General features: G+C 34.7%; 1 protein-coding gene across 2 annotated transcripts in view; it reads left to right on the top strand.

Moving 5' to 3' along the window:
* PAN2 (PAN2-PAN3 deadenylation complex catalytic subunit PAN2) overlaps window positions 1-26,809 on the top strand; it is a 63,117-nt gene that overhangs the window by 13,273 nt on the left and 23,035 nt on the right. For both annotated transcript variants that reach the window (XM_067119328.1, XM_067119336.1), the window contains 10 exons: window positions 3,083-3,212; window positions 8,031-8,227; window positions 8,915-9,122; window positions 10,558-10,695; window positions 13,619-13,764; window positions 18,482-18,578; window positions 19,859-20,089; window positions 20,377-20,622; window positions 20,829-20,988; window positions 23,362-23,529. In XM_067119328.1, the coding sequence (XP_066975429.1) occupies window positions 3,083-3,212; window positions 8,031-8,227; window positions 8,915-9,122; window positions 10,558-10,695; window positions 13,619-13,764; window positions 18,482-18,578; window positions 19,859-20,089; window positions 20,377-20,622; window positions 20,829-20,988; window positions 23,362-23,529 (1,721 nt within the window). The remainder of the gene's footprint in view (window positions 1-3,082; window positions 3,213-8,030; window positions 8,228-8,914; window positions 9,123-10,557; window positions 10,696-13,618; window positions 13,765-18,481; window positions 18,579-19,858; window positions 20,090-20,376; window positions 20,623-20,828; window positions 20,989-23,361; window positions 23,530-26,809) is intronic.

Here is a 26,809-nt window from a genome sequence, read left to right as displayed (position 1 = left end):
CCCATAAGCCTTACCAGGTTCAGCTGGTCAAGGTATGGAGTTAGTGTCGTAAGGAAGGTCATTCCATCTCTAGACCTTCCATAGCCAAAATAGCTGATTTTCATTTATTACTTCGGAAAGTCAAGGGTCTTTCGTCTTCGGCTGTTGCTAACTGCCACTCACCGATTAGCGGTACAATTATTTTCCACCTTCCTGAAATCTCTAGTAGTAAGATAATCGATGATTTATTACGTTCTTTGAAGATTGAACGTCTTGTCTTGCCAACTCGGGCCCCTCCATGGGACTTGTCGGAAGTACTTCAATATTTTTCTTGCGTTCCCCTGCCTTTGAACCCATTGAAGCTATAACATTAAGACACTGACTAAGAAGTTGCTTTTTCTTACGGCTTTAGCTTCAGCTAGAGGGTTGGGCAAGCTTCAGGCAGTTTCTAGGTTGGGTTCCTCTGCGAGAAATGATACGTATTTGTCTGTCTTTCGGAATTTGTGGCAAAGACATAGTCAGAGGTTAAAACTCTGCCTCGTTCACTTAAAGTTTTTATATGCAAGTGTTCGTTACCGGCGATCCAGCGGAGATATCTTTATGTCCGAGCATTAAAGTCTATTTATCAAAGGTTGAGAAGCTCCATCCGCTTCCGCATACACTTCTTGTCTCTCCGCAGAATCCTTCCTGTCCGCTGTCAAAGAATCCAATTAGTTACTTTCAGAGGGAGGTGACTTCCCAGGCTTCTCGGGTTTCTTCTTTGTCGTCTTCAGATCTGTATTTCCCCGACCGCATAGTATTCAGAGTATGTCCACTTCATCTTCCTTTCTAGGGAATTATTCGGTGCCTTCTATTCTGGAGGCAGCTACTTGGAAGTCCATCTCAGTGTTTACTTCCTTTACTTAAGAGACGTTCGATGTGCCTCATAGTGTGTAACAGCAAAGTCTACTATCTAGGGTGCGTTGATTTAGCTGAGGTGGTATTCGCTTAGTGCAGAGGTTTGGAGGGTTATTCTCTTAGTCCATGTGTAGCGGCGAAGTCTATTGTCTAGGGTGCATTCATTTAGCTGAGGTGGTATTCACTTAGTGAGGAGATTCTTAGTTTAACCAGATAGAGGAATTCCTTTTAGACTTTAGACTTCTTAGGCAACAGTGATAGTATAATCACATGAACTTAGGTTTAGTACCTTTTAAGTATCTTAGTCTTTGATAGTTCCCCTACAAGAGTCTAAGGGGGTGCTCTAGTAGGCTAGGCTATTTCGTCGGCGCTGAGATACTTATTCGCTCGTTGATCGTCTGGCCTTATCCAGAGGATCAGCGGCTCGGCACACTGCTTCATTCCCCTCCATACATGAGAGGTTCTGAATAGCCACATGGGAGGTTCATCATACTCTTCCATACATGAGAGGTTCTGAAGAACTACATGGGAGGTTGACGGAACGAGACAGTATGGACCTGACGGGTGATCAAAGTACTCTACAGCATGTCTTGTCACCAAAAGCATCGATTGATAAGGTGAGTGTATACTGTAACTAAATAGACATACTATGCAGAGCAGATCAATGAACTGCCATCTCTGTGGTTGTAAAAAGGGGTGTGCCCCAAGCTTAGATGGTTCTTCCAGAGGGACAGCGGCTCTGCACTCTACCTCATTCTCCTCCATACATGAGAGGTTCTGAAGAGCTACGTAGGAGGTCGACGGACCAAGAGTACTGACCTGACTGTTGATCAAAGTACTCTCCAACATGTCTCTTCACTGAAAGCATTGATTGATATGGTGAGTGTATGACTAAACAGATATTTTATGCAGAATAGATTGGTGAGCTACCATATCTGCGGTTGTCAAAAGGTGTGCAATAGAATTGATCCCTCCTCTTCTAAATGTTGTTAATCGGGCAAATTCAGGTGTTTAGGGAGTGTGTTGCAATATGAAGTTTTCATAATAAAACTAATATTGTAATACTTACCTGAACACTTGAATGATTCCCACCCTCCTTTCCCCACATCAGTTTTGACCTTGAATAAAGCAGTTGACGAAAGTGGGAGTGTCTGGGCACATGTGTCAGCATTGCCAACGGTTTGTTATGGTAGCTCAAGTGACAAGATTTTACCTGCAGCGTTGGTAACGCTGGCTGTTAAAATTCCCATTAGTGGGATTGGTAATTGAGAGTTGTTCGGGCTAGTGGGATTAAGGGCGAATTCAAGTGTTCAGGTAAGTATTACAATATTAGTTTTATTTTGAAAACTTCATTTTGCTGAATAGCCGTTCACTTGTAGTTATAACTACAAATATGTAATTCAAGTTCTGTTTTTTCAAGGTGCTACTGCAGTTGCCATATCATTTTGGCTCTGTGGTTGATTTTCTGATATGAAACCATATTGCAGTGTTTTTACTTTCATACTCTGCTCCACCCTTCTTATTCCTGAATAGTTTATACATTGTAGTGGATTACCTATTTGTAAATTGTTGGGCGATACATTTTTGTTTCCAGTCTCATTACCATCTTGTATAATATTTCAGTATACAGTATTCTTGTCAGTTTTTCAGCAGTTATATCCCTGTTCCTTTTATATCACTAGCATGTTTGTCTTGTTATTCCTGGATCCTTACTTATCATCTTAAGCCTTTCATAACGTCTTTAGATGCCAAAATTTTTCATTGATCCCTCTGTCATAGCATCATCCCTTAGTTCATATTTTGTCATATAATAGAATCTAATTGTAATTCTGTCCCCTTACCACCATTTCTTTCTCTTCTACTTTAACTGCTACATTTTCATCTTTTATATATTTTGCTGCCTCCTCCTCCTCATTTTACTCTGCTAATATAAACCTTTTCTTTCTTTAGTCTGCTGTGTTAAGATTAATTATGTTTCTTCCATATTTTCCCTTTGCTCGCCATCAGTCTGTCAGCTGTTGTACATACATTTATTCCCCTGGAATGGTGAAGTCAGATTCAAGTCCATTTTTTACAGAATTTATTTAATTTAGTATATTATGGACAGCAGCATATTCTTTTGGATAATAGCATAAATTTTACTAAATAGTTCTTGTCAGAATTTTGTAAAGGAAGGATTTGTATTAAATAAAGTTTTCATTTTCAGATCTCCTCAGTTAGAGAACATGCAGTGCATGTTGCAGTTGGCAGATAACTTTAATCATAGGCTTTTAATGGGAGGGCACCAAAGTACCTTAATTGAATATGACTTGATGCGTTTTGAAGAGACTGTTTTGGTAAGTTTATGCTGGCTTTGCACTACCTGTACCATTTATTGAAATCAATATCTTCAGTCTTAATTTGAGTTCTTATACTCACACAAACTTAAGCCCTTTGTTGGCCGAGTCGGTTGAGCTTCGGACCGTCATTCGATGGGCCGGAGTTCAATTCCCGCCGCCCGCTGATGAAGAACTTAGAGAATTTATTTCTGGTGATAGAAATTAATTTTCTCGCTCTAATGTGTGGTTCAGATTCCACAATAAGCTGATAGGTCCCTGTTGCTAAGTTAACCAATTGGTTTTCTTAGCCACGTAAAATAAGTCTAATCCTTCAGGCCCAGCCCTAGGAGGCTGTTAATCAGCTCAGTGGTCTGGTAAAACTAAGAACTTACAACAAAACCTGTTTATATAAATTGAGACTGGAGGGATGTGCATTATTTAACATGTTGTATGATCACTGCCTCATAAATTTTGTATTGCTTTATTTCTGTGGACCAGGAGATCCCAGTCTTGCCAGCTTGCATCACACATACTTTCTTTCTCTTTCCAAACCCTTGCTACGAATGTCAAGTCGACGTTGACAAATGAGGCCATTGAGTGAGAGTGAGTCAGGAGTTGCTGGGGTTCTACTGTTGCCTTTTTGTAGTCAGGGGTCTGTAGGTTGATTATTGATTTTTATGCATAAGTAAATCCAAAAGTTTAGAGTTGTCAAATGTGATTGTGAGACTATTCAAACGTTTTTTTCACATGAACTTGTCTAGCCTATTAGTACTCGTACATTGGAAAACATTAAAATTGTTTTAAATTTAAAATGCATTGGTTTAGGTGAGTTTTGTATAATAATTTTTGAATTCTTAATCAATATTACAATAAAAACTACTGTATATGTTAACTTAGAATTTCCTTGTAACAAAGGGTTATATTTGGCATTATTAGAGAAAAATTTTAGTAAGGCTTATATGGGACATTATCCTTTTTGTCAGTCTTCATGCACATACTATAAAAATGTATTCATGAAAATCTGCAAATGTTCTTTATCAGTTTAAATTGTTCTTCAGTTAATTGACTCTCAGGAAGAATATTTTTTTAATGGGAAGGTTTGCTTTTTTTTTTTGATGGCTCACTTGATTTTGGTATTAGGTGGTTGTATGCAGATTGTTAGTGATCTATGTCAGACAGCAAAAAGATGATTTCACAATGCATTTGGTACTATCTGGATTCCCAGGTGTGTCTGTCACCTGCTTACTTTTCTTTAAACTATATTTCAGTCACTTAGATTTGTTAGGCTGGAAGGAAGACACTGCCATATACTGTATTTATTGACATCAAAGATATTATTCTTTTCCTTAAAAAAGATTTGGAAACTTTCTGTGCATTTAGAGGTAAAAGGGTATGATTTTCATTGACCCATCTTAACCCCAGAGGAAGATATTCATTGCTAGACAGTAATCAGAACACCTGCAGATGACATTTTAATTAAGTACATAAACCATTCTAAGCTAAAATAGTAAATAAACAAAAGTATCATAAAAACAAAAAAAATATACTTTCACAAAAATTCATTTCTGTATTGGCTGATTTACAGTGCACGAATTGATGGATGAGTAACAACTTAAAGGTTGCAAAGAAGTTGTATATTGTATCCATATTTCATGGTTTTTTGTTATGAGGCATTCACTGGTAAATCTTACTAGAGCAAGACTATTGTAATCAAAGTGGAAAGTTTGTAATATGTTGCATTTTTGTGATAATTTCTCCAGAAATTCACCCCTGACTTTTTCATTCTTGGTATAAATATGCAAAATATTTTTAAGTTTTGAAGATTAAAATTTTTTTTTTTGTATTTGTAAAATCTGTATTGTGTGGATTTTAATCCTCATATTATTTTTATATTATGTTCTGTTTAGGATGTCATGTTCATGTTGTGTTGTAACCAATTGTAAAAGTTGTTCTGTATTTGTATTTCTAATATTTCCTGTTGTGGTGCTTAGTTTTCCGTGTGCCTGAGGCAAAAAAGAAGTGACTGCATAAACCTACTTCCAATACAGTCAGAATCTTAAAATACCTCACCAGATATAGTCCTATCCATTTGCTTGTACTGAGACTTTGATGGCTAAGGGAATTTCTGACGTAAGGCAAATGGGCAGTTTATGCTGTGTATGTTACTTTATCAGATTTTTAGGATGGCTGGCATGTTAACTTCAGAAAAGCTGATTTAACATTAAAATCAATGAACAATGAAAAAATTTAAGTATTTTTAAAATAATTGAACTGAAAAAACTACAGGAATTTATTTTTTTCAAAATTGTGTTTTGTCATAATTAGGTTGCATCTTCAGTGCTTGGAAGTACAGTATATGATTGCTGAGTTTGTATGTTTTCAGTTCTAAAATTAGTTTTTACAAATTAGCTTGAATATTTATTTAGGTTGGAGACTGAGATACTGAGTGCCTCAGTGTTTAAGCTTGCTTTTAGGAATGAAGAGAGCATTCAAGGACTGGATTAAGACAAGCTCATAGGTTTGTTTTAAGTGTGTTGTTCCTTTGATGGTACATACTTTCTTTTATATCCATATACCATTGCCAAAAGCTGGTATGGTTGATGAAGCTCAGTAACAAGGTATTTAAATGAGAGCGAGGAGAGACCCACTTCTCACTTGACTATTAGCATTACTGTTTCTTAGTCTGAACAGTTATTCAGACTTCTTTGTTGCTGGTGGATTCTTATCAAGCATGTTCTTGATGAAGTGCTTGATTTTCCCCTTTCTGACTCCAGGTTGATGACTTTGGCTTTCTTTTTGGTTTAGTTTGCTGTTGTGGTGTGAATGGCACCCTGATATTTTAACTTGTGAGAAAGTTTGATCACTGCAAATGCTCAGTGCATGATGGAGTCTTTTGGGGTTTTATATCACTTGGGCATGTTGATCCTCATTTTGTTTCTTTATTTTGTGGTGGTCAGGGGCATACACTACCTCTGAACTGAGTCAGATGTCTTTCTAGGTCACAATTCTATTGGAAGAAATATAGGTTGAAGAAATGCTTCTGGTGGCCTCCAAGGAGAGTGTTCGTCCCTTCTCACCCACCAACCTTCAAGGATAAACCCATGCTTCTTGCTGCCTGGATGATGCTGTTCAAAGCCTTTTCTCAAGATGAGTTTTGACTGAGAGGTCTCTTTCTCCCAGGCACAGCATTTTGATACCCAAGAGACCCTTATTCATCTTTTCTTTATGGATAGTTATACCATCAAAGTTGGCCTTAAGTAAGAGTCAGACCTCTTTCTGGCTCTTGTAGACTTCTTTCAAGATTTGGCCTGGAATGGAGAGGATGCTGATGCTGGCAATCCTCCTCATTCACTGCTGTAAGTTTGGGGATGCTTTCCACCTTTCTACAGCTTGCTCCAATTTCATGCTGCATTCTTCATTACAGTGGCAACTGCTGCCTCCATTCTGAGTCAACTTATTGGGGGAAAAAAAGGTAAGATGTTCTTAAGGAGTGCCTGAAGTCCTTGCTGCTTAGATTTAGGAAAAGGAGAGAGTCCTGAATATGAGGTCATTCTATAAGTCACTGAAAGGTGTCTGAAAGACGACGACAAGCTGGAAACATTTCATTTGTTCAAGAGTACAAATTGCTCTCTTTTGTGTTTGTAATAACCTGATGGAGAGAATTTAGACTGTAGATAATATTAATGAGAAAAAACTGATTGAGAGAATCGACTAATAGATAATATTAATGAGGAGAAAAATAAATTCTTTCTCATTTAATGAATTGGGCAGTTGCACTTATTTAATAGAGATGAATATTAATTCACTTTATGGCCTTGTAATTAGATGTGGTAGCACATCTAGTGCACAGCAGAATGACCTATATTCCTTTCCTGAACTAGGTGAGGAGGGATGAGTGGGCATGTTCTGTAAAATCCAGTACTGTATGCCTTTACTGACCTAAGCTGCATATTAGGTACCTGGTTGTTAGTTGACAGTTGTCACTTTCTTGGCTAGGAGAAAACCCCTTTGAGAGATTCTTTGTGAGACATATGCTCTCTTTTTAATTGCTCAAAAAAATCTTTATACCATCATACAGAAGGGCATTGATGAGGTGGTCCTCACCCTAGTAGGGTGAAGTTATTCATAAGATATTTTCTCTGTCTCCTATAGTTGGACTTTGCATTGCATAAGGATATGTCATATTTCTGGTTGCAAGTTTTGATTATATTATATATATATATATATATATATATATATATATATATATATATATATATATATATATATATATATATATATATGTATATAGTTGCATATATATATGTATATATAATGAATATATATATGGTATATATATATATATATATATATATATATATATATATATATATATATATATTATATATAATAACACACACATATATATACATATATATATTATTAGTAAGATGGTAATAGAAACACATAATTATAAAGCCTTTATGTGGTAAGCTGAAGTGTTCATATATTTTTTATGTTCTTTGTGTGCTGGGCATTCATGGCAAATTCAGATATTGCCTTTCAGAACTAACTGGGATTTTTAAAAATAATTCTCAAGCATGTTTTCTAATTCACCTAAGTTATTCAGGCCGAACTTTAGGGCTGGCTGAAATTTTATTTACTTTGCTTGAAACTCACACTTTATTCATATTTGGGCATTTGTGAAGTAGTGTTTGTCCTAATTATGTTAAAATGTTTTCTATTTATAAAAATTAATGTTCTTAAATGCAAATGTGATATTGGCAGATTTTTATGAGACTAAGTAAACTGTTGAAAGTAACTTAAACTACAAATCATTTTCTCTTGACGTTCCAGCATGATGTAGGTGAAAATGGATGTGCCATTCTTCGTGATCATCCAAGGTTTGTGTGTTGTGGTGATGTTTCTGGGAGAATCAGCTTGAAAGATCCCAGGACTATGCGACAAGAACATTCCTTTCAAGCACATAGTGGCATTCTTTCAGATTTTGATGTTTTAGGAAATTATATAGCAACCTGTGGGTTCTCAAACAGGTAGGTAGAGTGACCATCTGTAATTAAAGGTCAGAACCATTTTTAAAGACAGATTTACTGAAGTACAGTAGCCCCTCAACTTCTCAGATGCTTAGAGGGTTTGTCCTTCTAAAAAGTGACAGACCATAGTAAAGCCTTCACTTGAACATTCAAGATATCCCATAGCTAGCATTAATTCCGTATAATTTCTAGTTCAAAACTGAACTACTTGTTATATTTATCATTCAGTTAAGACATATATGGGTAAAATGCATCATGTCTTAAAAGGTACCATAGGAAAAAAGGTACCATAGGAAAAATCACCATGATGATGAAGCAACGTAATTAGTAAAGATGAGTGATAAGTTGAGGTCTGTTGAGCTCACGGGTTACTGTATTTTAAATGTGTAAATTTGCTTTACTCTAGAGCCAGAATTCTAAAGCAGCAGCTTCAGTTTATGTCAGCAGTCATTTAATGTTTGTGATTCATCATTATTTACCTAGGCATTTTTATAATTCTACATAGCTGTGAAAAGTAAAATTTTTTAGTGAAGTGGCCAAAAGGTGTGACTGCTATTAAGATGTTCCAAATAATTCAAAATTACATCCTAATAGAAAATGTCTGACTATAAAGAATATTTAAAATAGTTTTTTTTTTATTTCTGAATAGTTTTTATCTCCTTTACCTGAATTTTCATAATTTTACAGAATGTGTCAGGTCGTCCCAGATCAATTTGTTATGGTCTTTGATCTACGAATGATGAAGTTTTCTCTTCCCTTGAGAGCTGTTGCCCCACCAACATTTTTACGATTTATGCCTGGTTTATCTTCATGTCTAGCTGTTATTGGACCACAGGGCCAGTGGCAGCTAATGGATGCTGGACGACCAGACAGTGCTATAATTGGCCATTACCATGTAAGTTTCTGTAGAGCTCTTGGGTTAATCATCAATATTTTTTTGATATTTAAAACTACTGTACCTTGAACTTATGACTACTGGAAAACCTGTCTGCATACTGAAAAATAATGAAGCTTGTGTTCTTCCGCGAAGTGGATTGTTGTACTATCACAAAATCAAGTAGGAGAAGGCACTGTGAAACTGTTGCGCACATATTTAAGAAAAATTATTACATAACTTTTTTCATGATTACATCTTGAATTGTGCTTCTCAGTGAATTTCACCCAAATACATATCTTGGCAACCAAAAAGACGTGGTCAAGTTCAGTAGGTCATTTAGTTTATGGTTTTTTTTATAATGGACAGCATTAATTAGTACTTCTTTAAAGTCCTGTATTTACTCTGACAAGATATAGATCTTTTTCTAATTTGAGGTTTTCTTTTGATATTTGTATTCATATCTTTTTGTGGTGCTAAGTTCTAGTCGCTGGATAGTTGACAATTATTAATCCTATATATCCTTTTCTAATTGTATATTACAGTAGGATATTTACCTTGCATAATACACATTTCACTGTATTAACATGGAACCTTGGCAATTTTTTGGTATTTTTGTATTATAGCTTCTTAAGTGTTGTTTGGGTAATTTCAGACTTGCTATTTGTTATAAATAGATAAGTGGTCAGATCCTGGGAAGGGCAAAACTGTAATTGATTCTGATTCACATTTGCTAAATAAGGGCTAATACAAAATCTATGCAATAATTTAATGAGAAATAGTTATTTGTATAATGTATGTACATATAACATCACAGTGTGTTCCTGATTAAATAAATGATGCTAATGATAAAACCTATTGTAAGTTAAAGTTAACAAATTCAAGAACAGCAGATACTGAATGTACTTACCTTATTTTTTTATCATAACTTTATACATTTACATATTTAACATTTGTCTTCTCAGGACATGTAGTGCATCACATTTTATTTATGAATTTTCAGTTTGAGATTAAAGTTATGCTTATGCATTACTAAGTATATTGAAAAGCAAAATTTATTTTTAAGATTTTTTAGGTATATTTTTGGGGGATTTGTGCTGAATAAGTTGTAAGTTGAGGGCAGTATTTTGGATTCACTTTTGAGAGAAAGGTATGGTTTTCCCAATTTGTAGAATTATTTTTGCTGTGGTTCACCATTTTGTTAACTTAAACCTAACCTTGCTAGTGAAATTGATGTGTTGACTTGATTCTTCTTGTTTGTTAGTTTGTATCCAAACCATGTATGGATATTGAGTATTGATTGATTCTGTCTCTCAGAATGAAAGGCTTTAAGGGGAAACATATGGCTCATTTTGGCAAAGCATGAACTAATTGAAGTCAGGATATTTTCATATCCATAGTGTTTTTATGTTGTATATGTATTTTAGATTAATATCTTGGAATTCCTCCTTTTCAGGCAAACATAGCTCCAACAGGTGATATAACTTCTCTTGATGTATCAACTTCATCACAAGCAATTGTCATGGGGGACAACTGTGGCTCATTGCATCTTTTTACATCTTGCACCAAGCCAGTCTTCAACAATTTTTCACAGGTATAAATTTGGTAACATACTGTATTTTATTTACCACTGTGTAGAATTTTTTTTTGTTAGAGAGGTCAGAGAATGGTTATTCTCAAAGTTTGTATGAACTGTTAATAAAATAAGCCCTTGGAAAGCAAAATGCCATCATTCATACATGGGCAGATGTGGACAATTGGTTGCCACCTTGTTGTCTTCAGGGCCAAAAACAGACGACAGTCAAAACCTGGTGATCCATTTTTTTGCCTCGGTTCCCCGTTTCGCCATAATGGACTTCATCCTATTGTCCACTTTGATATTTACTCTCCAGATCACCTCACTGCATGCCATAGTCCACATGGTTTGATGTTTGGGGAGCATCTGCTTTTGAGTTTGCCCCTATCTCATGCCACAATTTCCAGGATCTCTGAAGGCAAGCCAGCCCCAGAATAATCAAAGGGAAGGCCCAATACTGACAGAGATGTTTTTGGGTGGATGATGTCGCCATCTTTCTCACCTTAAGCAGGTTGCTTAAGCAGGTTGCTGTCCCTCCTTCTGCTGAAATGGCACTCACTGTCTCCTGGATGAAGCATGCTTCTTCTGAGATGTTAAATATTGATTTTCAAGGGGATAGATGGTGTTCTGGCTGCCTCACTCTGCCCAACAGATAAAAAAGATGGGCAACTGCTCCAAGGAGGTGTGAAGGGATGTCTTAGAAGAAGTGCTTGAAAGTTTGTCATTGTCTTCCTCTTACTTAAGGTCAGCAAGTTCTTTCTAAATTCCTATACCAACTTCTCACAGGGACAGGTTAAGGTCGAGTAGGTCTGACACCCTCAGGTTGTTTAGGCCAAAGGAAGAAAACAAAATCAAAAGATCCTTTTGTGACAACATTGCTTCCTCATGACGAAGTTGGTCAGGAGCAAGATGATTCTCTTGATATAGAGAATGGTACCAAAGACCCGGCCTCCTTAGCCGCAAGTGAGCAGGCTGTGTTGAGTCTGTCTAATTGGTGATCACCGGGAACTTCTTCATGTACATTTTGGTGTGGAACAGTAACAGAAAACAGAGAAAAAGGGGCTAGTCCTCATGGCTATGTTCTTTGTGTAGGACAGTATGAGCTGGATTCAAGTGGTCATGAATCCCATAAAAATTGAATAATGTATAGTCTCGCTCTGGAGTTTTAAGTACTGCAGTGTGCAAAACAGTAAGGAGGGTAGTGACTTCCTGCCAGAGATTCATAGGCATGCATGCAGATTCAGCTGCTATTCTCTTTCTTCTATCTTCAAGACTTCAGAGTGTGTGTGTGTCTGGGTATATTCAGATCATGAATAAGGGCATTCATTGATTGGTTTGTTAAAATTTTTTGCTAGTTCGAGAACTTCACAGGTGGTCGGCCATTTGGCTCCCCAGAAGGTCTAGAAAAATCTTGGCCATAAGTCCCTATGCTTAATGGATTCAGAAATGAATGTCCTAGTTTGGTTGTGCTTTTATTTTTTTGTTTTTTAAAGGTGTTGCGTTAAAAATTGGAGTGTTGCATCATTAGACAGCTAAGTGAACCAGTATGTGGTCATTAACCTCATCTAGTCAAATTTATTCTGGCTCTGTGACTTAAATTTTTTTTTCCTCAGACAAGAGGTATCCTTTTTATTCCATTGCTTAACATCAACTGGTCTTGCTGATCAACATTGTGTATTGAGAATACTGTTCATAAGATGGACAGCTTCCTCATTTATATTGCAGGCACAACTTTTTGTAAGTTAGCTGTAAGTCTGAAGAAAATACTTTTCAAGTATTTTTTGTATTTTTGTCATTGATTTCGTGTATATTTTAATAACCAATGACTAAGTTTTTTAATTTCCACTGTTTTATGTCACTGCTTACCATTATGTATCGAAAATATCTCTCTCTCTCTCTCTCTCTCTCTCTCTCTCTCTCTCTCTCTCTCTCTCTCTCTCTCTCTCTCTCTCTCTCTCTCTCTCATATTTACTACAGACATGTTTTATTGTGATATAAGTTGAAGAAAATGTTTTTAAGAGAGCTATTGTATTTTGGTATTGGTTTTGGGTGCATTTTAATAACCAACAGCTAAGAGTCCTTTTTTTTTCATTTCCATTGTTTTACATCAGCTGATCTTGCTTCTCTCTCATTTATACAGTAGACACATTTTATTGTAAATTAGCCAGAAGTGGGAAGAAAATGCTTTTTAGTTACTGCATTTTATTATTGATTTCAAGTGCATTTTAAATACCAACAGTTGGGAGTTACTGATCTTAAATGCATTTCAACAAAAACAATTGGGACCTTTCTTTATTTCCATTTTTGTCTGTCAGCTTATCTTGCTGTTTACCACTATCAAGCTATTGAGATTATGTATCTCTCTCTCTCTCAACACCTTTGCTCACAAGTAACCTAAATGACTTCACCAGAACTTGATCTAGTTTAGAACTTTTTCATCAATCATTGTTTCCCTTTTCCCCATCTGTTTCTTTGTATCACTGTTATTAAAGAACTAAGAAATATATATTTATATTTTTGTCATGAGTAGTTAAAGAGCCAGTATTTTATCATTCACAGAGGCTTCTCACAGAAACACCAATAATGAGTTATGTCAGAATTTCAGCTTTATCTTTAATGGACAATGTATGGATTTGTGCTGTACATGAGAAGTATTTTCTTTATTAAAGCAATGGCTGGAGCTAAATGTGAGCAGCTGATAATAAATGAATTAAAAGTTTTGTGTACAATGATGCCAAGTGTGTTCTGTAACGACAACAACAGTGTTTGTGCAACAAGTAATGATGACCTGGGAAATTTAAAATCATGCTAGCCAAAATTAGTGATGAAGTAGTGATTTAACAAGATTAGTCATTAACTACCTGTAGTTTTGAGACATAGAAGTCAGTTATTTATTGCAAGAGTATGTTAGTCATTAAATTATTAAATTTATTTATTTCAGGAGACCACACTACCTGATGTCCCAGAGCAGACTCAAACAATGCCATTAACAGATGTGACAAGCTCTCTTTCATCTGTTCCCATTTTTTATCCAAGTAGCCCAATGTTGTCTGACTGGCCTGAGCAATATATGAAGGTGCGATACAGGTAAGTTTGAAGTATTTTCTAGAGGAAAATAAAGTGTTTGATGTTTACCAAGTAATGAATTAAACAATTAGTAAGTCTGAATTTTAGTTATTAGATCCATGATTTATCATATTTATCATCATCATCACTACTTCAACACTGTTTGGTGCAAACAACCTCTGTAAGTTCCACCATTTGTATGTTTCCTCTGCTTTATCTTCCACACACACATCCGTTCATCTCCAGCCTCCCTGCTCTCAGTTCTCATCCAACTAGGTCTGGTTCTTCCAACTCTGGGGTCCATAGGTGCCCACTAAAACTATCAAGCACTGTTTATTCTCTTAGGGATTTGCAAAGGACATGTGTGAGCTGTAAGCCATCTCCATCTTATCATTATTTTATATGTTTATGAAACTTTCAACTAATATTTTTCCTCCATTTGTACACACTGTCCTCATTATTACTGTTTTACTTAAATTTACTTTGAATCCCATCTCTCAAGATATACAGTGCATTCTTTTGAGCAAGTTTTGTAAATCTGTGATGTTTCCTGATTAGAACCGTGTCATATGCATAGTCTGAGTATGTCAACTTTCTATTGTTACTCCAATCTAAACCTTCTCTACCATCTTCAGCCACTCCTGTCTCATGAAATCTTAAAAAGGGCAAACATTAAAGGTAAAATAACATTCCCTTGTAGCACCCCTTTATTAACTGGACAAGACCCCATTAGTATTAAATTTTCATCTACATACTTTCTTTGTGGATACTTTCTTTGTGGATATTTTCCCGTAGCTAAACATATTTAATACGGATGCCATATTGATTCAAGACTTTGTATAATATTGGGTGTGATTGCTATTAAATTCCATCTTGTAATCCACAGAAGCCATCAGTAGGTGGTTTTTAAATTCCATACTTCTGCTGCATATTATGCCTTAACACAGATAGTTGATTCCTGCCTTTTCTAAAATCAGTTTGTTCATCTCTTAGCATTTATCAGTTTCTTTCTCCTACCTGTTGAGGATAAGCATACATAATATTTTCTTTATGACTGATGTATGAGCAAAGCCTGCACAGTTACCACATTCAGTCAAGTCACCTTTCTTTGGAACCTTAGCCATGACTTCCAGTTCCCAATAATCAGGGTTTTTTGCTCATTCCGTATTCTACAAAACAGTTTAGTTAGTTTTCTAAGGGTAATTTTATTATCAGCTAAAATCATCTCTTTATTCCATTTTAACTTGGTGCTTTGCTTCTCTTCTTTACTTCTTTATTATTTCAAAAACTGAATTCATTCAAAAGCACATGCAGGTCTTTGGCAGCTTCTGGTATATCAATCCAATTATCCCCCTTCATATCTCTTATCTGTTATTAATCCTTACAGGCTAGGCTAAATACTGTATACATTGACAACACCCTGGGACTGGGCAAAGTCTAAAGTTGGCCAATTTAAAAAAACACATCACTGGAAAGAGGAAAATAGGCAAATGCACACGGTATAAAAAACTAAATATTTCCTGTAGCTTCCATTGGAAGTTGAAAGTGAATATATCTAACCCTGTGCAGGGCCTCTTTTCCAATACACTTGTAAATGTACGCTAATTTTAGTGAGTTGTACTAGTTCTTTCTAGTAATTTTTTTCATTTAATTTGGAAAATTACAATTACAGCAAAAGAAATATCGCAGAAGATAAGAACTAAAATTGCCAATAATCCCTGGGTATATTTATGAACAAATATTTACAAGTTGTACAGTACTGGAATGAAGAGGTGATCTTCCCTTTATTAAATTATACATGTTCTATCTAATATTTTTGTTGTACTTTATTTTGCAAAATTAGAGTTAAAGCTGACATACTATCATAAAAGATAAGAATTAAAACCAGCAAAAGTCCCTGAGTATGTATACTTTAGGGAAGATATATTTGAGATGTACTGGGAGGGGAAGGTGTAGTACCTTCCCCCATGAAATTCTATGGGAGGCTGTTCTTCCTCAAATCACTAGCTGTGGTGTGAGTGTTACCATAAGTCACTTGTGGCATTCAAGCGATTTGAACATTTTCCTGCAAAATTTGTTCAAATAGCATGGCACAAAATAATGATTCTAACATGAGCCTATCCGGATTGAACCCCAATTTCTATTAGTATGCCTCACAGGATCATATCTGGATGCAAGGAATTAATGATTGCACAAAAATGTTCTGCCTGGCATTGTCTTTCTTCTTCTCCAGATGTTGTTATAGACCCTTTCCTCTTTAGACATGTATTTTCCTCTTTTTCATTTCACCCATAGATATTAAGTGATTTTGTGGGCTACCGTAACAAAGTTGCCACTTCCTAAATATATGACTTGGTCATTCAATATCTGTATCATCGACCTGTTTGCCCAGTTATTTTCTCTTATCTCTTCTAGATCTTTTAACTTCATTATCTAAACTTAAGTACCTAGCATATTGTATTTCATGTTCTTCATATTCTCCTTGAAATATGTCTGTCTATACCTTTTACCCCTATGTCCTAGTACTTCTTTTTCTTGGAGAGTGATATACTGTACATTCTTGAAAACAGTTAAACCAGTCCACATTCACTGTTTACTCCTGGTCAGATATGGTTTTTAGAACGTGAAATATCACATGACATTTAATTACCAAAGCTTCTTGATAATTATACTCAAGAAGGCTGTAAATTGACCGTCAACTTTTATACTGGGTGCCTCTAATTTCAGCTTTAGCATGACAGTGACAAGTTGGTGATCACTGCCAACATCTTTTTAGCTCCTAACATTCCATTGAGTTCTGTTTCTCTCTCTATAGCTATGTGAAACATTTGGTTTTTGTGACAGTCATGTAGGGATGTCCATTGGTTTTATGGATGTCCTTTTCTTGGAAGAGAGTGCCTCCAATTGCCTAATTATTTTTGGCACAATAACTAATGAATTTCACCCCATTTTAATGTTTCCCCTCTCTGGGAACTTCAAGATGGCACCATGGACTTTGTTTTTATTGGACCAGATAGGTACTTGAACTTGTGGATGCTTGCAGACTTGTTTCCTCAGCTGAGGACAAACCATTATCTTACTACACGTGACTCAACTAGTCCCTCTTTCTTTCTTTCTTTCATTTAGCCTTTAAATTTTCAGCTTAAAACCTTTATGGACAGAGTCAACAGATATAAACTCAAGAGGGTTCCAAAAAGAAAATCAGCTTGCAGAGAGAGACACAAGTAATAGGAAAAGGTAATAATTGAATAAGTATGAGGGAATAGAAAATTAAACCAATACACCCGAAATTCAGATGTCATCAAAGAGCAGGAATGAATTTTCTCCTCACTTATATATTTGGCGATCAGAGGATTCCATAATTGTGCTAGGTAAACTCTTCCACATTTTAGTTGTAGCCAAGGTAGAAATCTAGCAAACAGAGTCGTATGAAACCTGATGCTAGAAATCATCACACTGTTTGCTGCAGCAGCCTGCCTAGTGTTGTGGGAGAAAACAGTTAGACAAGGTAAAGAAGAGTGCAGAGGATGTTTGTCATTGTAGCACTTTTTTTGTAATAATCATAATTATATGACACAAATTAACTTTTAAGAGTTGGCATTATAAACTTGATTGATGACATAACTCGATGCAAGAGTTTGAGATGAGAGTCAGCACTGGAGGACCACACTGGAGAACAGTGCTCCAAACAAGGAAGAGGAGGAGTTATAACACTTACATATAATAGCTTCATCCTGAAACATTCTAAAACATTTCTGCACGATACCAACTTTTTAAGAAACGGAGCAGCACACCCTTTGTCATGAAGGATCTACTAACTCTTCTTTGTCCACCCTCTTAAATTGCTATTTCAGCATGTCATGGTTAATTGATAAATTGAATAAGTTGTGTTTTTATAAGAAGTTTTTCTCATAATGGGTTTTACTGCCCTTCTGTGCCTGCACTCCATTTTTTGTTCAAACCTTACATGCTAGATGTGGAACACTGGGATTAAGGTACTGCTGTAAGTAATTGGATATTTGATTCAGCTAAAGTGGGTTGGTGTGAGTTGAATAATTATGTGTAATAAGACAACTTATGAGTAATGGGTTTGAAAGAAAACTTGTTTGTTCAGATGGGAATTTAAACCTAAGCTTTCATAGGTGGAGTACTCAGTGCAGAGTGTGCTGTGGCTGTCTGCTGACTTAAAAAGCAAATTCTTAACGGATAGGCCTGTGAGTCACCTGAGACCTTAGCTAGGTTAGCTCATCCATTTTGTTCTCAGCCGTCTCGGTGTGCGGTTGTCGCTGACCTTTGTCTCGCGCAGTTGAGATTTGCTTTTGTGTTTGTCATATGTTTGTGCCCTTTCTCTGCTTTTGCTGCAGCATCTTGCCCTCTGTTTCCCCCTCTGATAGCCCTGTGCTTTAGTGCCATGCAGTGTAGGTTTTTTCGAGAGGAAGGGAAGCATTGCTGTGCTTTTGTGTAACCCAGCCATATGGACAACCAAGATGGACATTTTGTTTTATGGAGTCTTGCAAAGCAAATTCATGGTCATTCAGCTTGTACCACAAGAGCGCATGGTCATTGAAAATAATAATAATTATTACAGTAATAGCAACTGTACTGTAATAATAATAGTTGTCAATTCAAACTGTTACATACTCCTATTGATGTTAATAAGAAGAAAATGAACAAGAACATTATTTGTGAGGTAGCTTATATCACCACAAATGTACATTTAGTTTTTTTTTTCATACAGGTCAACACCCCCTGTGGATGCTGAAGTCCTTCAAAGTATGAAACTTGTTGGATCAATTGGTTATGCACCTAATTTACATAACAAGAAGAGGAATCAAGTAAGGAATATTGTTTTTTGACAGTCTGTCATCATTTAATTTGACTTAGTCTGTAAACAGAAAGCAGCTTAATCAGTTTTCAGTTTAATTTGACTATCATATGCAATCTACTGTTTTTACATCAGATTTTTTTGTAACGGTCTGTGTCCTCTCCCGTTATTTTATGGTCCTTATCATACTATTTCTGTATTTTCTACTTTTCTGATTACTGTTCTTTTTTCCCTGTAGCAATGTGGTCTCATTACTTGTTTTAAATATATATATAATAATAAACATTTTCATAATTTTACACAGTCTTTTGAGATCTGCTTCTTTTACACTCCCTGGATACCATATCTCTGCAACTTAATTTGCACAGTATTATGATCTTTCCACTGCACTCTGGCCATGGGTCTTAACATCTGTAGTCACTTGTTGACTGTCTCCTTTATTTTCTTTAGAAATAAAAAATTTGAAAAAGCTTAATTTCCCAGTTAGGTTGGTTGTTAGACCTTCAAAAATAATTAATAGCAAGAGTTTTTCTGCTCATAAGTTTGCCCCAATTCAAGGAAGACAACTTTTCCCATCATTAGTATAATTTGCCTCACTAGTTTACTTACAGAATGAATATTCTTGCTGTCTTTTAGTACAGTGTTTGGGAATGTGATATATTTAATTGCTGTTTAAGGGTTGCTTATCATTTTGTCTAAATTCAACTTTTTTACTAACCTTTCATCTTCATGAATGCATTCCTTCATTTTTATATTTTCTGCATTTAAATTGAGTGGGTGTATATATCCTTCATGTTATGTGTTTGTTGTGCAAATACAGTACAGTACCTGCTAAATCATATGATTAATTACATGATAGTTCATCATTTGATAATAATTTTTTAATGTAGAATATCATGTGAAATTACAGATTCATGTTCCAGTGATAAACTCGGCTTTATTACTCACATCAGTGCACTTCCATTAAAAACAGCATGTATATAAGATTTTTTATTATGCTTGTTTCTGTGTTATGGACATAATGAAATGTTTATTACCTATGCAGTGTGTGTATTTACCATGCTTTTTTCAAGTCTGGAAAAAGTTTTATAGGGAGTTTCTGCCTGTCATTTGTTGCATAGATTTGTATGGTGTTAAGCATAAACCATAGAAATGGAATACCTGCACAAGTTTTCCTCTTGACTAGTGTATGTCAGCCTATGAATACAAGTATTAAGCTTTTTATTTGAAGGATTAATGGTTTATTAATTTATTCAGTCATTGTAGCACAGCAATATTTATTTTTTATAGGTGGAATATAAATTCAGTCGAAACAAGGGACCAAAGTCCAGTCAGAATGAAAATGTGATTGTTAAAACAGAAGATGGAATTACAGTGCATGTTCCTTGGCGATATCGTAAAATGGAGATAAAATACAGCAAGCTTGGCATAGATGATTTTGACTACGACCAGTATAACCGAACTTGTTTCTCAGGGTTGGATAATTCACTGCCAAATTCTTACTGCAACCCAATGATACAGGTAAGTTCAGGTTTAAGGAATACTACTTAGTAATAAATATTATGCATTAATTCATATATGGTACTGTCTCCATGTTTACACTGTAACAATGAATATTAAAAGTGTTGGGTATGGAACAAGGTTGGACAGTTGAAACTTTTTGTTTGAAGTCATGAATAAGCTCAAATTGGGTTAGTGTTTCCTTTTTAACTATTAATGCATAACAATCTGTATTTTTCTTTTTACACTTTTCAGTTTGACACTTAACATATAGCAGTATTTACTTATAAATTATCTCAATTTTCCAGATGTTTTACTACATTTCACCTTTGCGAGCTCTTGTGATGTCACACTTGTGTGAACGAGAGTTTTGTCTAGTTTGTGAATTGGGTTTCCTATTTCACATGCTGGATGTTAGTATGGGACAAGGCACACCTTGCCATGCCTCAAACTTCCTCAGAGCATTTAGAACTATTCCTGAAGCGTCTGCAATGAGCCTGACGTTGTCAGATCAAGATAGTCGAGCAAAAATTAATTTTGCAACAAAAATTCAGGTAGTATTAGGCTTTGATGTTTTTTGAACTTGTGTAATGTAATAGCATTTCAACTTTGTGAATAAAGATTTGGATAAAACCACTTCTTACTCTCAGCAATTAAATAATAAAATGTCAAAACATTTGGAGTACTTTTTTGTAGGTGACAGTAATAATTAACCTAGATGAGGTTAAAATTTAATTTTGCAAATATTAAATGTTTACAGAGCTGGAATAGATTTGTGTTGCAGCAGCTTCATACTGAGACTTTAGTGGAAAAAATGACAGATGATAGTCATTTGTATTCCTTGGCTGATGGGCAAGGCATCCAGCATCAAGCACAAGTAGCTACTGTTGATGAAAATCAGGTGGAAGGAGAAAAAACAGGTTGGTACAGTAATTTGTAAAGGAGATTAAAAACCAGTCTTTGTTTTATACATGCCAAAGTTGCAACAGGCCATATAAAATTTGAGACTGCTTGCATTATGTAAAAATTGGCGTGCAATTCTAGTAAGATTAGTTTTTCAGGTGATAGGAATAACTTTTCTGTTTTTTCTGGACCCTCACATGTAACAGTTATTGAAATTTTCTTCACTGATTGCTCTGTTGTTTTCTAGTTTTCGGTTTTCATTGTATTTTCCGTAGTTTTTTTTAGATAAAAGGATGCAATATGCAGTGTAGAGTGAGAAAAGATATTAAAACCAGTCTGGATGTAAGGAGTTTATAAAAGTCTTGTTCCTCTTTTATGTTGATATAGTCATGTGAGAAGATAGATGTATACAGATAATCAAGATAGGTTTTGACATTCATATCTTGGAAAGATAGCAGGAACACATTCTTATTCTTAGTGACAGTCAGTCTTGTCTAAAGGAAGATGGTGTTTAAAAGATGTAAGAGTGGAATGGAGAGGAGAGGATTGAAAACCAGTGTAAAAAAAGAAGGTGGGGCTGTGATCTGGTGTCCACTGGACCTAAACACTTTAAACACTTTTGTTTAATACTGTTTAGAAACAAGACATTTTAACAAAGCCCTTTTGTGTGATTGTGTTTTGAAAAAAGGAATTTTAACAAGCCTTAGGTTTGTATTCTGTTCAAAAAACAAAAAAGAATGAAGTCACACAAGAGTTCAGTCATGGCATGTGCTCTGATTTTTCAGTAGGAATAATGGTGTATTTTCTTAGTGACGACCATAAACTTACAGATGATTAGTCCATATTTGATAATTATTACCAGCTTTAGATCTTTGCAGTTGGAGAATGAAACAGTAAATTTGTGAAAATGTTTAGAAATTAATATTTTTCTTGAACTGCTGATATGTTAGTTTTGGGTTACAGTCAGCATTACTGTGAACATGTAATATTTAATGTTTCAGGTAATTATTACCCTAAATGTACAGTATTGTTTGAACCCTTTTTGACAGTGGAAGCATCAAATGTGCAGTTCAGTAACTATTTGCAGTTTTTAATCAAATTTACCTCACAAAAAGTTATGCTACAAACAAGTTAACTTTAGACAGTAGTTAAACTCACTTTATAGTCTAAACCTAGCATGCAGTGTAATGACAAACCCGTATTTAGTTTGAAAATTATATCAAGCTATAATTCCAACCAGTGCAGTGTCATTGGAAACCCACAGTTTTTACTGAGTGGCATTAAACAAGTATAAGCCAGTTTAGTTGTAGAATTCATAAATGTCATTTCAGTAATCCTATGATCATCTGCACTCCTGTACCTGAACACTAAATAGCGTAAGTGTGAATAAAAGCACAATGTGCTGATGGATGTGTGGAACAGAGATTGATACAATTCAGAGTGCATAAAGTATCTGTGTACAGTCCAGCAAACATGCAGAGTATTGCGTGTACACTGAGTGTCAGTGAGAATGTTGTATGCTGATTAGATTACTGATGAGGAAGGGGATGTGTAAGAAGGGGTAGTTTATGCACAGTGCAGTACATCTTGTTGGTTTGTGATACAACTTTTTATTTTATGCTCTTTACTATAAATAGAAAATGTAAATAACAAGGAGTGCAGCAAACTTGTGTTGGATGATAGTTAACTTGATCGTGAATATATAGCCTGGGTAATCTAGGCTACTATGACAGAGGTATTGCGTTGGGCATTCTGCTTGTTTAAGTGTGAAAATTTTTTTGTCTTGTGTAAAGTGTAATACACATAGTATAGGAAAATGAGGCAATCTTAATTCTTTAGATCTTATACAGTTTTTTAAGTTTGTGTTCATTGGCTAGACAGGACTAGGCAAGAATTTTGGATAGCCCAGAAGTAGCTTGTGAAAAGGTCTCCATTTATTGTACTGCCATATATTAAAAAGACACATCAGCTACTGTGAAAAATATAATGTAGGAAAGAATAGGAGTGATTGATCTAAAAGGAATATTTTAAGTATGAAAGGGAGTAACCATATTTAAAACTAAATGGAAGAGGCATTGAATTTTCTCTGGTACACTTAAAACTTTCATTACTTGAATTGAAATTAACAAAGGACTCTTATAGAATCTTTTCTCTCACAGCCCCATTGCCTTTGGAATTAACATATAGAAATTTATATATTTGTACTAAGGAAAAGAGAACAAAGCTATTGTTAGCTTATAATTTTAATCAGAAGTAACTTTTTCACTTAAAAATGAATATTTTAATGGTGAAATAACATTTTGGGGTTTCTGTTGCTTTGTAATTTTATTTTACTTATTGCTACACTGTCACATTTAAGAATGAGAAATAACATAATATGACATTTACAGATGAAGAGAAAAAAATTGAACATCAAGATAAGCAAGAGTTTTCTCCAGTTGCGGACATTTTTGGGTCACATACAATTAGCATAAATCGTTGCACACGTTGTTGTCATGAAATTCATAAAGATACTACATCTCTTCTTGTTAACCTGTCATATCCAGAAGTAAATGGAGGTGAGTACTGTATTTTTAATTGATATAATTTATTAACCCTCTAACGCTGAGCCTTTATTTACAAAAGTGTCTGTCGTATGCCGGCGGCGTTCGGGAGTTAGCGCCCAGTGGAAAAAGTTTTTTCAAAAATCACAGCACGCTTAGTTTTTAAGATTTAGAGTTCATTTTTGGCTCCTTTTTTGTCATTGCCTGAGTTTAGTATGCAACCATTATAAATGAAAATATTATCATTATCATAATTGTATACAAATAGCTGTGAGCAAACAGTTAAAGCTAACAAACATTTTTTTTTCTTTTGTATTGTACACTAAATTGCAATGATTTTGGTATATAACAAATTTTAAAACGATCAAAGCAACACAGAGAAAAATATTATCACAAAATGATGCATGAATTAAACAGCCATGGACGTAAAAAAAAATGTTTTTAAAAATTCACGATAAATCGAAATTTTGTGCTAGAGACTTCCCATTTGTTGCAAAATGAAGGTAATTGATTGAATATTACTAGACTGTAAGTGTTTTAGCTTACAATTGCAGTTTTCGACCATTTCGGTCGAGTTAAAGTTGACCGAAAGTCGAATTTTTTCTATTTATCGTGATTTATATGAAAATATTTCAAAACTGATAAAAGCTACAACCATGAGTTATTTTTTGTTGTATTGTACATGAAATTGCGCACATTTTCATATATAAAACTTTGTAACGACTAATATAAAACGGTGCAAACATTACGACAAAGTGACGAAAAGAATTTCTGAGATGTTTGGCAGAGTTACCATGCGACGTAAGGAAAAAGTTTTTCAAAAATTCACCATAAATCAAAATATTGTGCTAGAGACTTCCAGTTTGTTGCAAAATGAAGGTACATGATTGAATATTACTAGGTTGTAAGAGTTTTAGCTTACAATGCGTTTTTCAATAATGTCGGTCGAGTTAAAGTTGACCAAGGTTGAAATTTTGGCACTTATCATGATTTATATGAAAATTTTTTCAAAACTGATAAAAGATACAACCATGAGTTATTTTCTGTTGTATTCTACATGAAATTGGTGTACATTTTCATATAAAAACTTTATGTAACAAACTAATATAAACGGTACAAAACATTATGACAAAGTGACAAAAGAATTTCCGAGATGTTCGTGAGTTACATGACAGGACGTAAGAAATTTTTTTTTTTAAATTAACCATAAATCAAAATATTGTGCTAAGACTTCCAGTATGTTGCAAAATGAATGTACATGATTGAATATTACTAGAATGTAAGAGTTTTAGCTTACAATTGTGTTTTTAAACCATTTACGGGTCGAGTTAAAAGTTGACCTAAGGTTGAAATTTTGGCACTTACGTTGATTTATATGGAAATATTTCAAAACTGATAAAAGCTACAACCGTGATTTATTTTCTGTTGTATTCTACATGAAATTGCACACATTTCCATATATAAAACTTTATGTAACGACTAATATAAACCGGTGCAAACATTACGACAAGGTGACGAAAGAATTTCTGAGACATTTGGCAGAGTTACCGTGCGCAGACGTAAGGGAAAATTTTGTTGAGACATTTGGCAGAGTTACCATGCGCAGACGTAAGGGAAAATTTTTTTTAAAAATTCACCATAAGTCGAAATATTGTGCTAGAGACTTCCAGTTTGTTGCAAATGAAGGTACATGACTGAATATTATTAGAATGTAAGAGTTTTAGCTATAAATTAAGCGTTTTTCTACCATTTCGCAGAGTTAAAGTCGACCAACTTGAAATTTTGGCACTTATCGTGATTTATATGGAAATATTTCAAAACTGATAGAAGCTACAACCATGAGTTATTTTTTGTTGTATTCTGCATGAAATTGCACACATTTCCATATATAAAACTTTTTGTAACGACTAATATAAACTGGTGCAAACATTACGACAAAATGACCAAAGAATTTCTGAAATTTTCGGCCGAAGTTAACAGCGTGGGCGTAAGGAAAATGTTTTTTTTCAAAATTTCACCATAAATCAAAATATTGTGCTAAGAGACTTTAATTTGTTGCAAAATTAAGGTAAATGATTGAATATTACTAGAATGTAAGAGTTCTAGCTTACATTTGCGTTTTTCGACCATTTTGGTCGAGTCAAAAGTTGACCAGGTTGAAATTTTTGTAGCGTCGACGTGCAGTACGTCCCACTCGGCACCCAACAGACAATTTTAGTTGACGTATGATACGTTCAGTCGGCGTTTAAGGGTTAAGTGACACTTTGAGTTTACTATTTTAACCCTTTAACGCCAAGCCCTATTTACAAAAACGTCTCCCGTATGCCGGTGGCGTTCGTGAGTTAGCGCTCTAAGGGGAAAAAAAAGTTTTTTCAAAAAAAATCACACAGCTTAGTTTTTAAGATTAAGAGTTCATTTTTGGCTCATTTTTTTGTCATTGCCTGAAGTTTAGTATGCAACCATCAGAAATGAAAAAATATCATTATCATATATAAATATTGGAATATATGACAGCGAAAAAAAAAACTCAGATATAATTGTATACAAATCGTCGGCTGTAAGCAAAACGGTTAAAGCTAATGAGTTCATTTTTTTAGTTGTATTGTACACTAAATTGGATGATTTTGGTATATAAAAATTGTAAAACGATCAAAGCAACACAGAGAAAATATTATCACAAATGTTGCATGAATTCAATAATGGTGGATTTAAAAATGTTTTTTTCAAAAATTCACCATAAATCGAAATATTGTGCTAGAGACTTCCGTTTGTTGAAAAATGAAGCTAATTGATTGAATATTACTAGACTGTAAGTGTTTAGCTTATTAATTGCAGTTTTCGACCATTTCGGGTCGAAGTTAAAGTTGACGAAAGTCGAATTTTTTCTATTTATTGTGATTTATATGGAAATATTTCAAAACTGATAAAAGCTACAACCATGAGTTATTTTTTGTTGTATTGTACATGAAATTGCGCACATTTTCATATATAAAACTTTATGTAACGACTAATATAAAATGGTGCAAATATTACGACAACGAGACGAAGAATTTCTGAGATGTTCGGCGAAAGTTGCTGACAGACGTAAGGAAAATGTTTTTTAAAAATTCACCATAAATCGAAATATTGTACTAGAGACTTCCAATTTATTGCAAAAATGAAGTTAAAAAGCGATTGAATATTACTAGAATGTAAGAGTTTTAGCTTATAATTGCATTTTTTTACCATTTAATCGAAAGTTAAAGTTGACCGAAGGTTGAAATTTTGGCAGTTATCGTGATTTATGTGAAAATAT

This window comes from Macrobrachium rosenbergii, chromosome 2 (genome assembly GCF_040412425.1).
Source record: "Macrobrachium rosenbergii isolate ZJJX-2024 chromosome 2, ASM4041242v1, whole genome shotgun sequence".
NCBI lineage: Eukaryota > Metazoa > Arthropoda > Malacostraca > Decapoda > Palaemonidae > Macrobrachium > Macrobrachium rosenbergii.
This window is presented reverse-complemented; position numbering and strand designations above follow the sequence as displayed.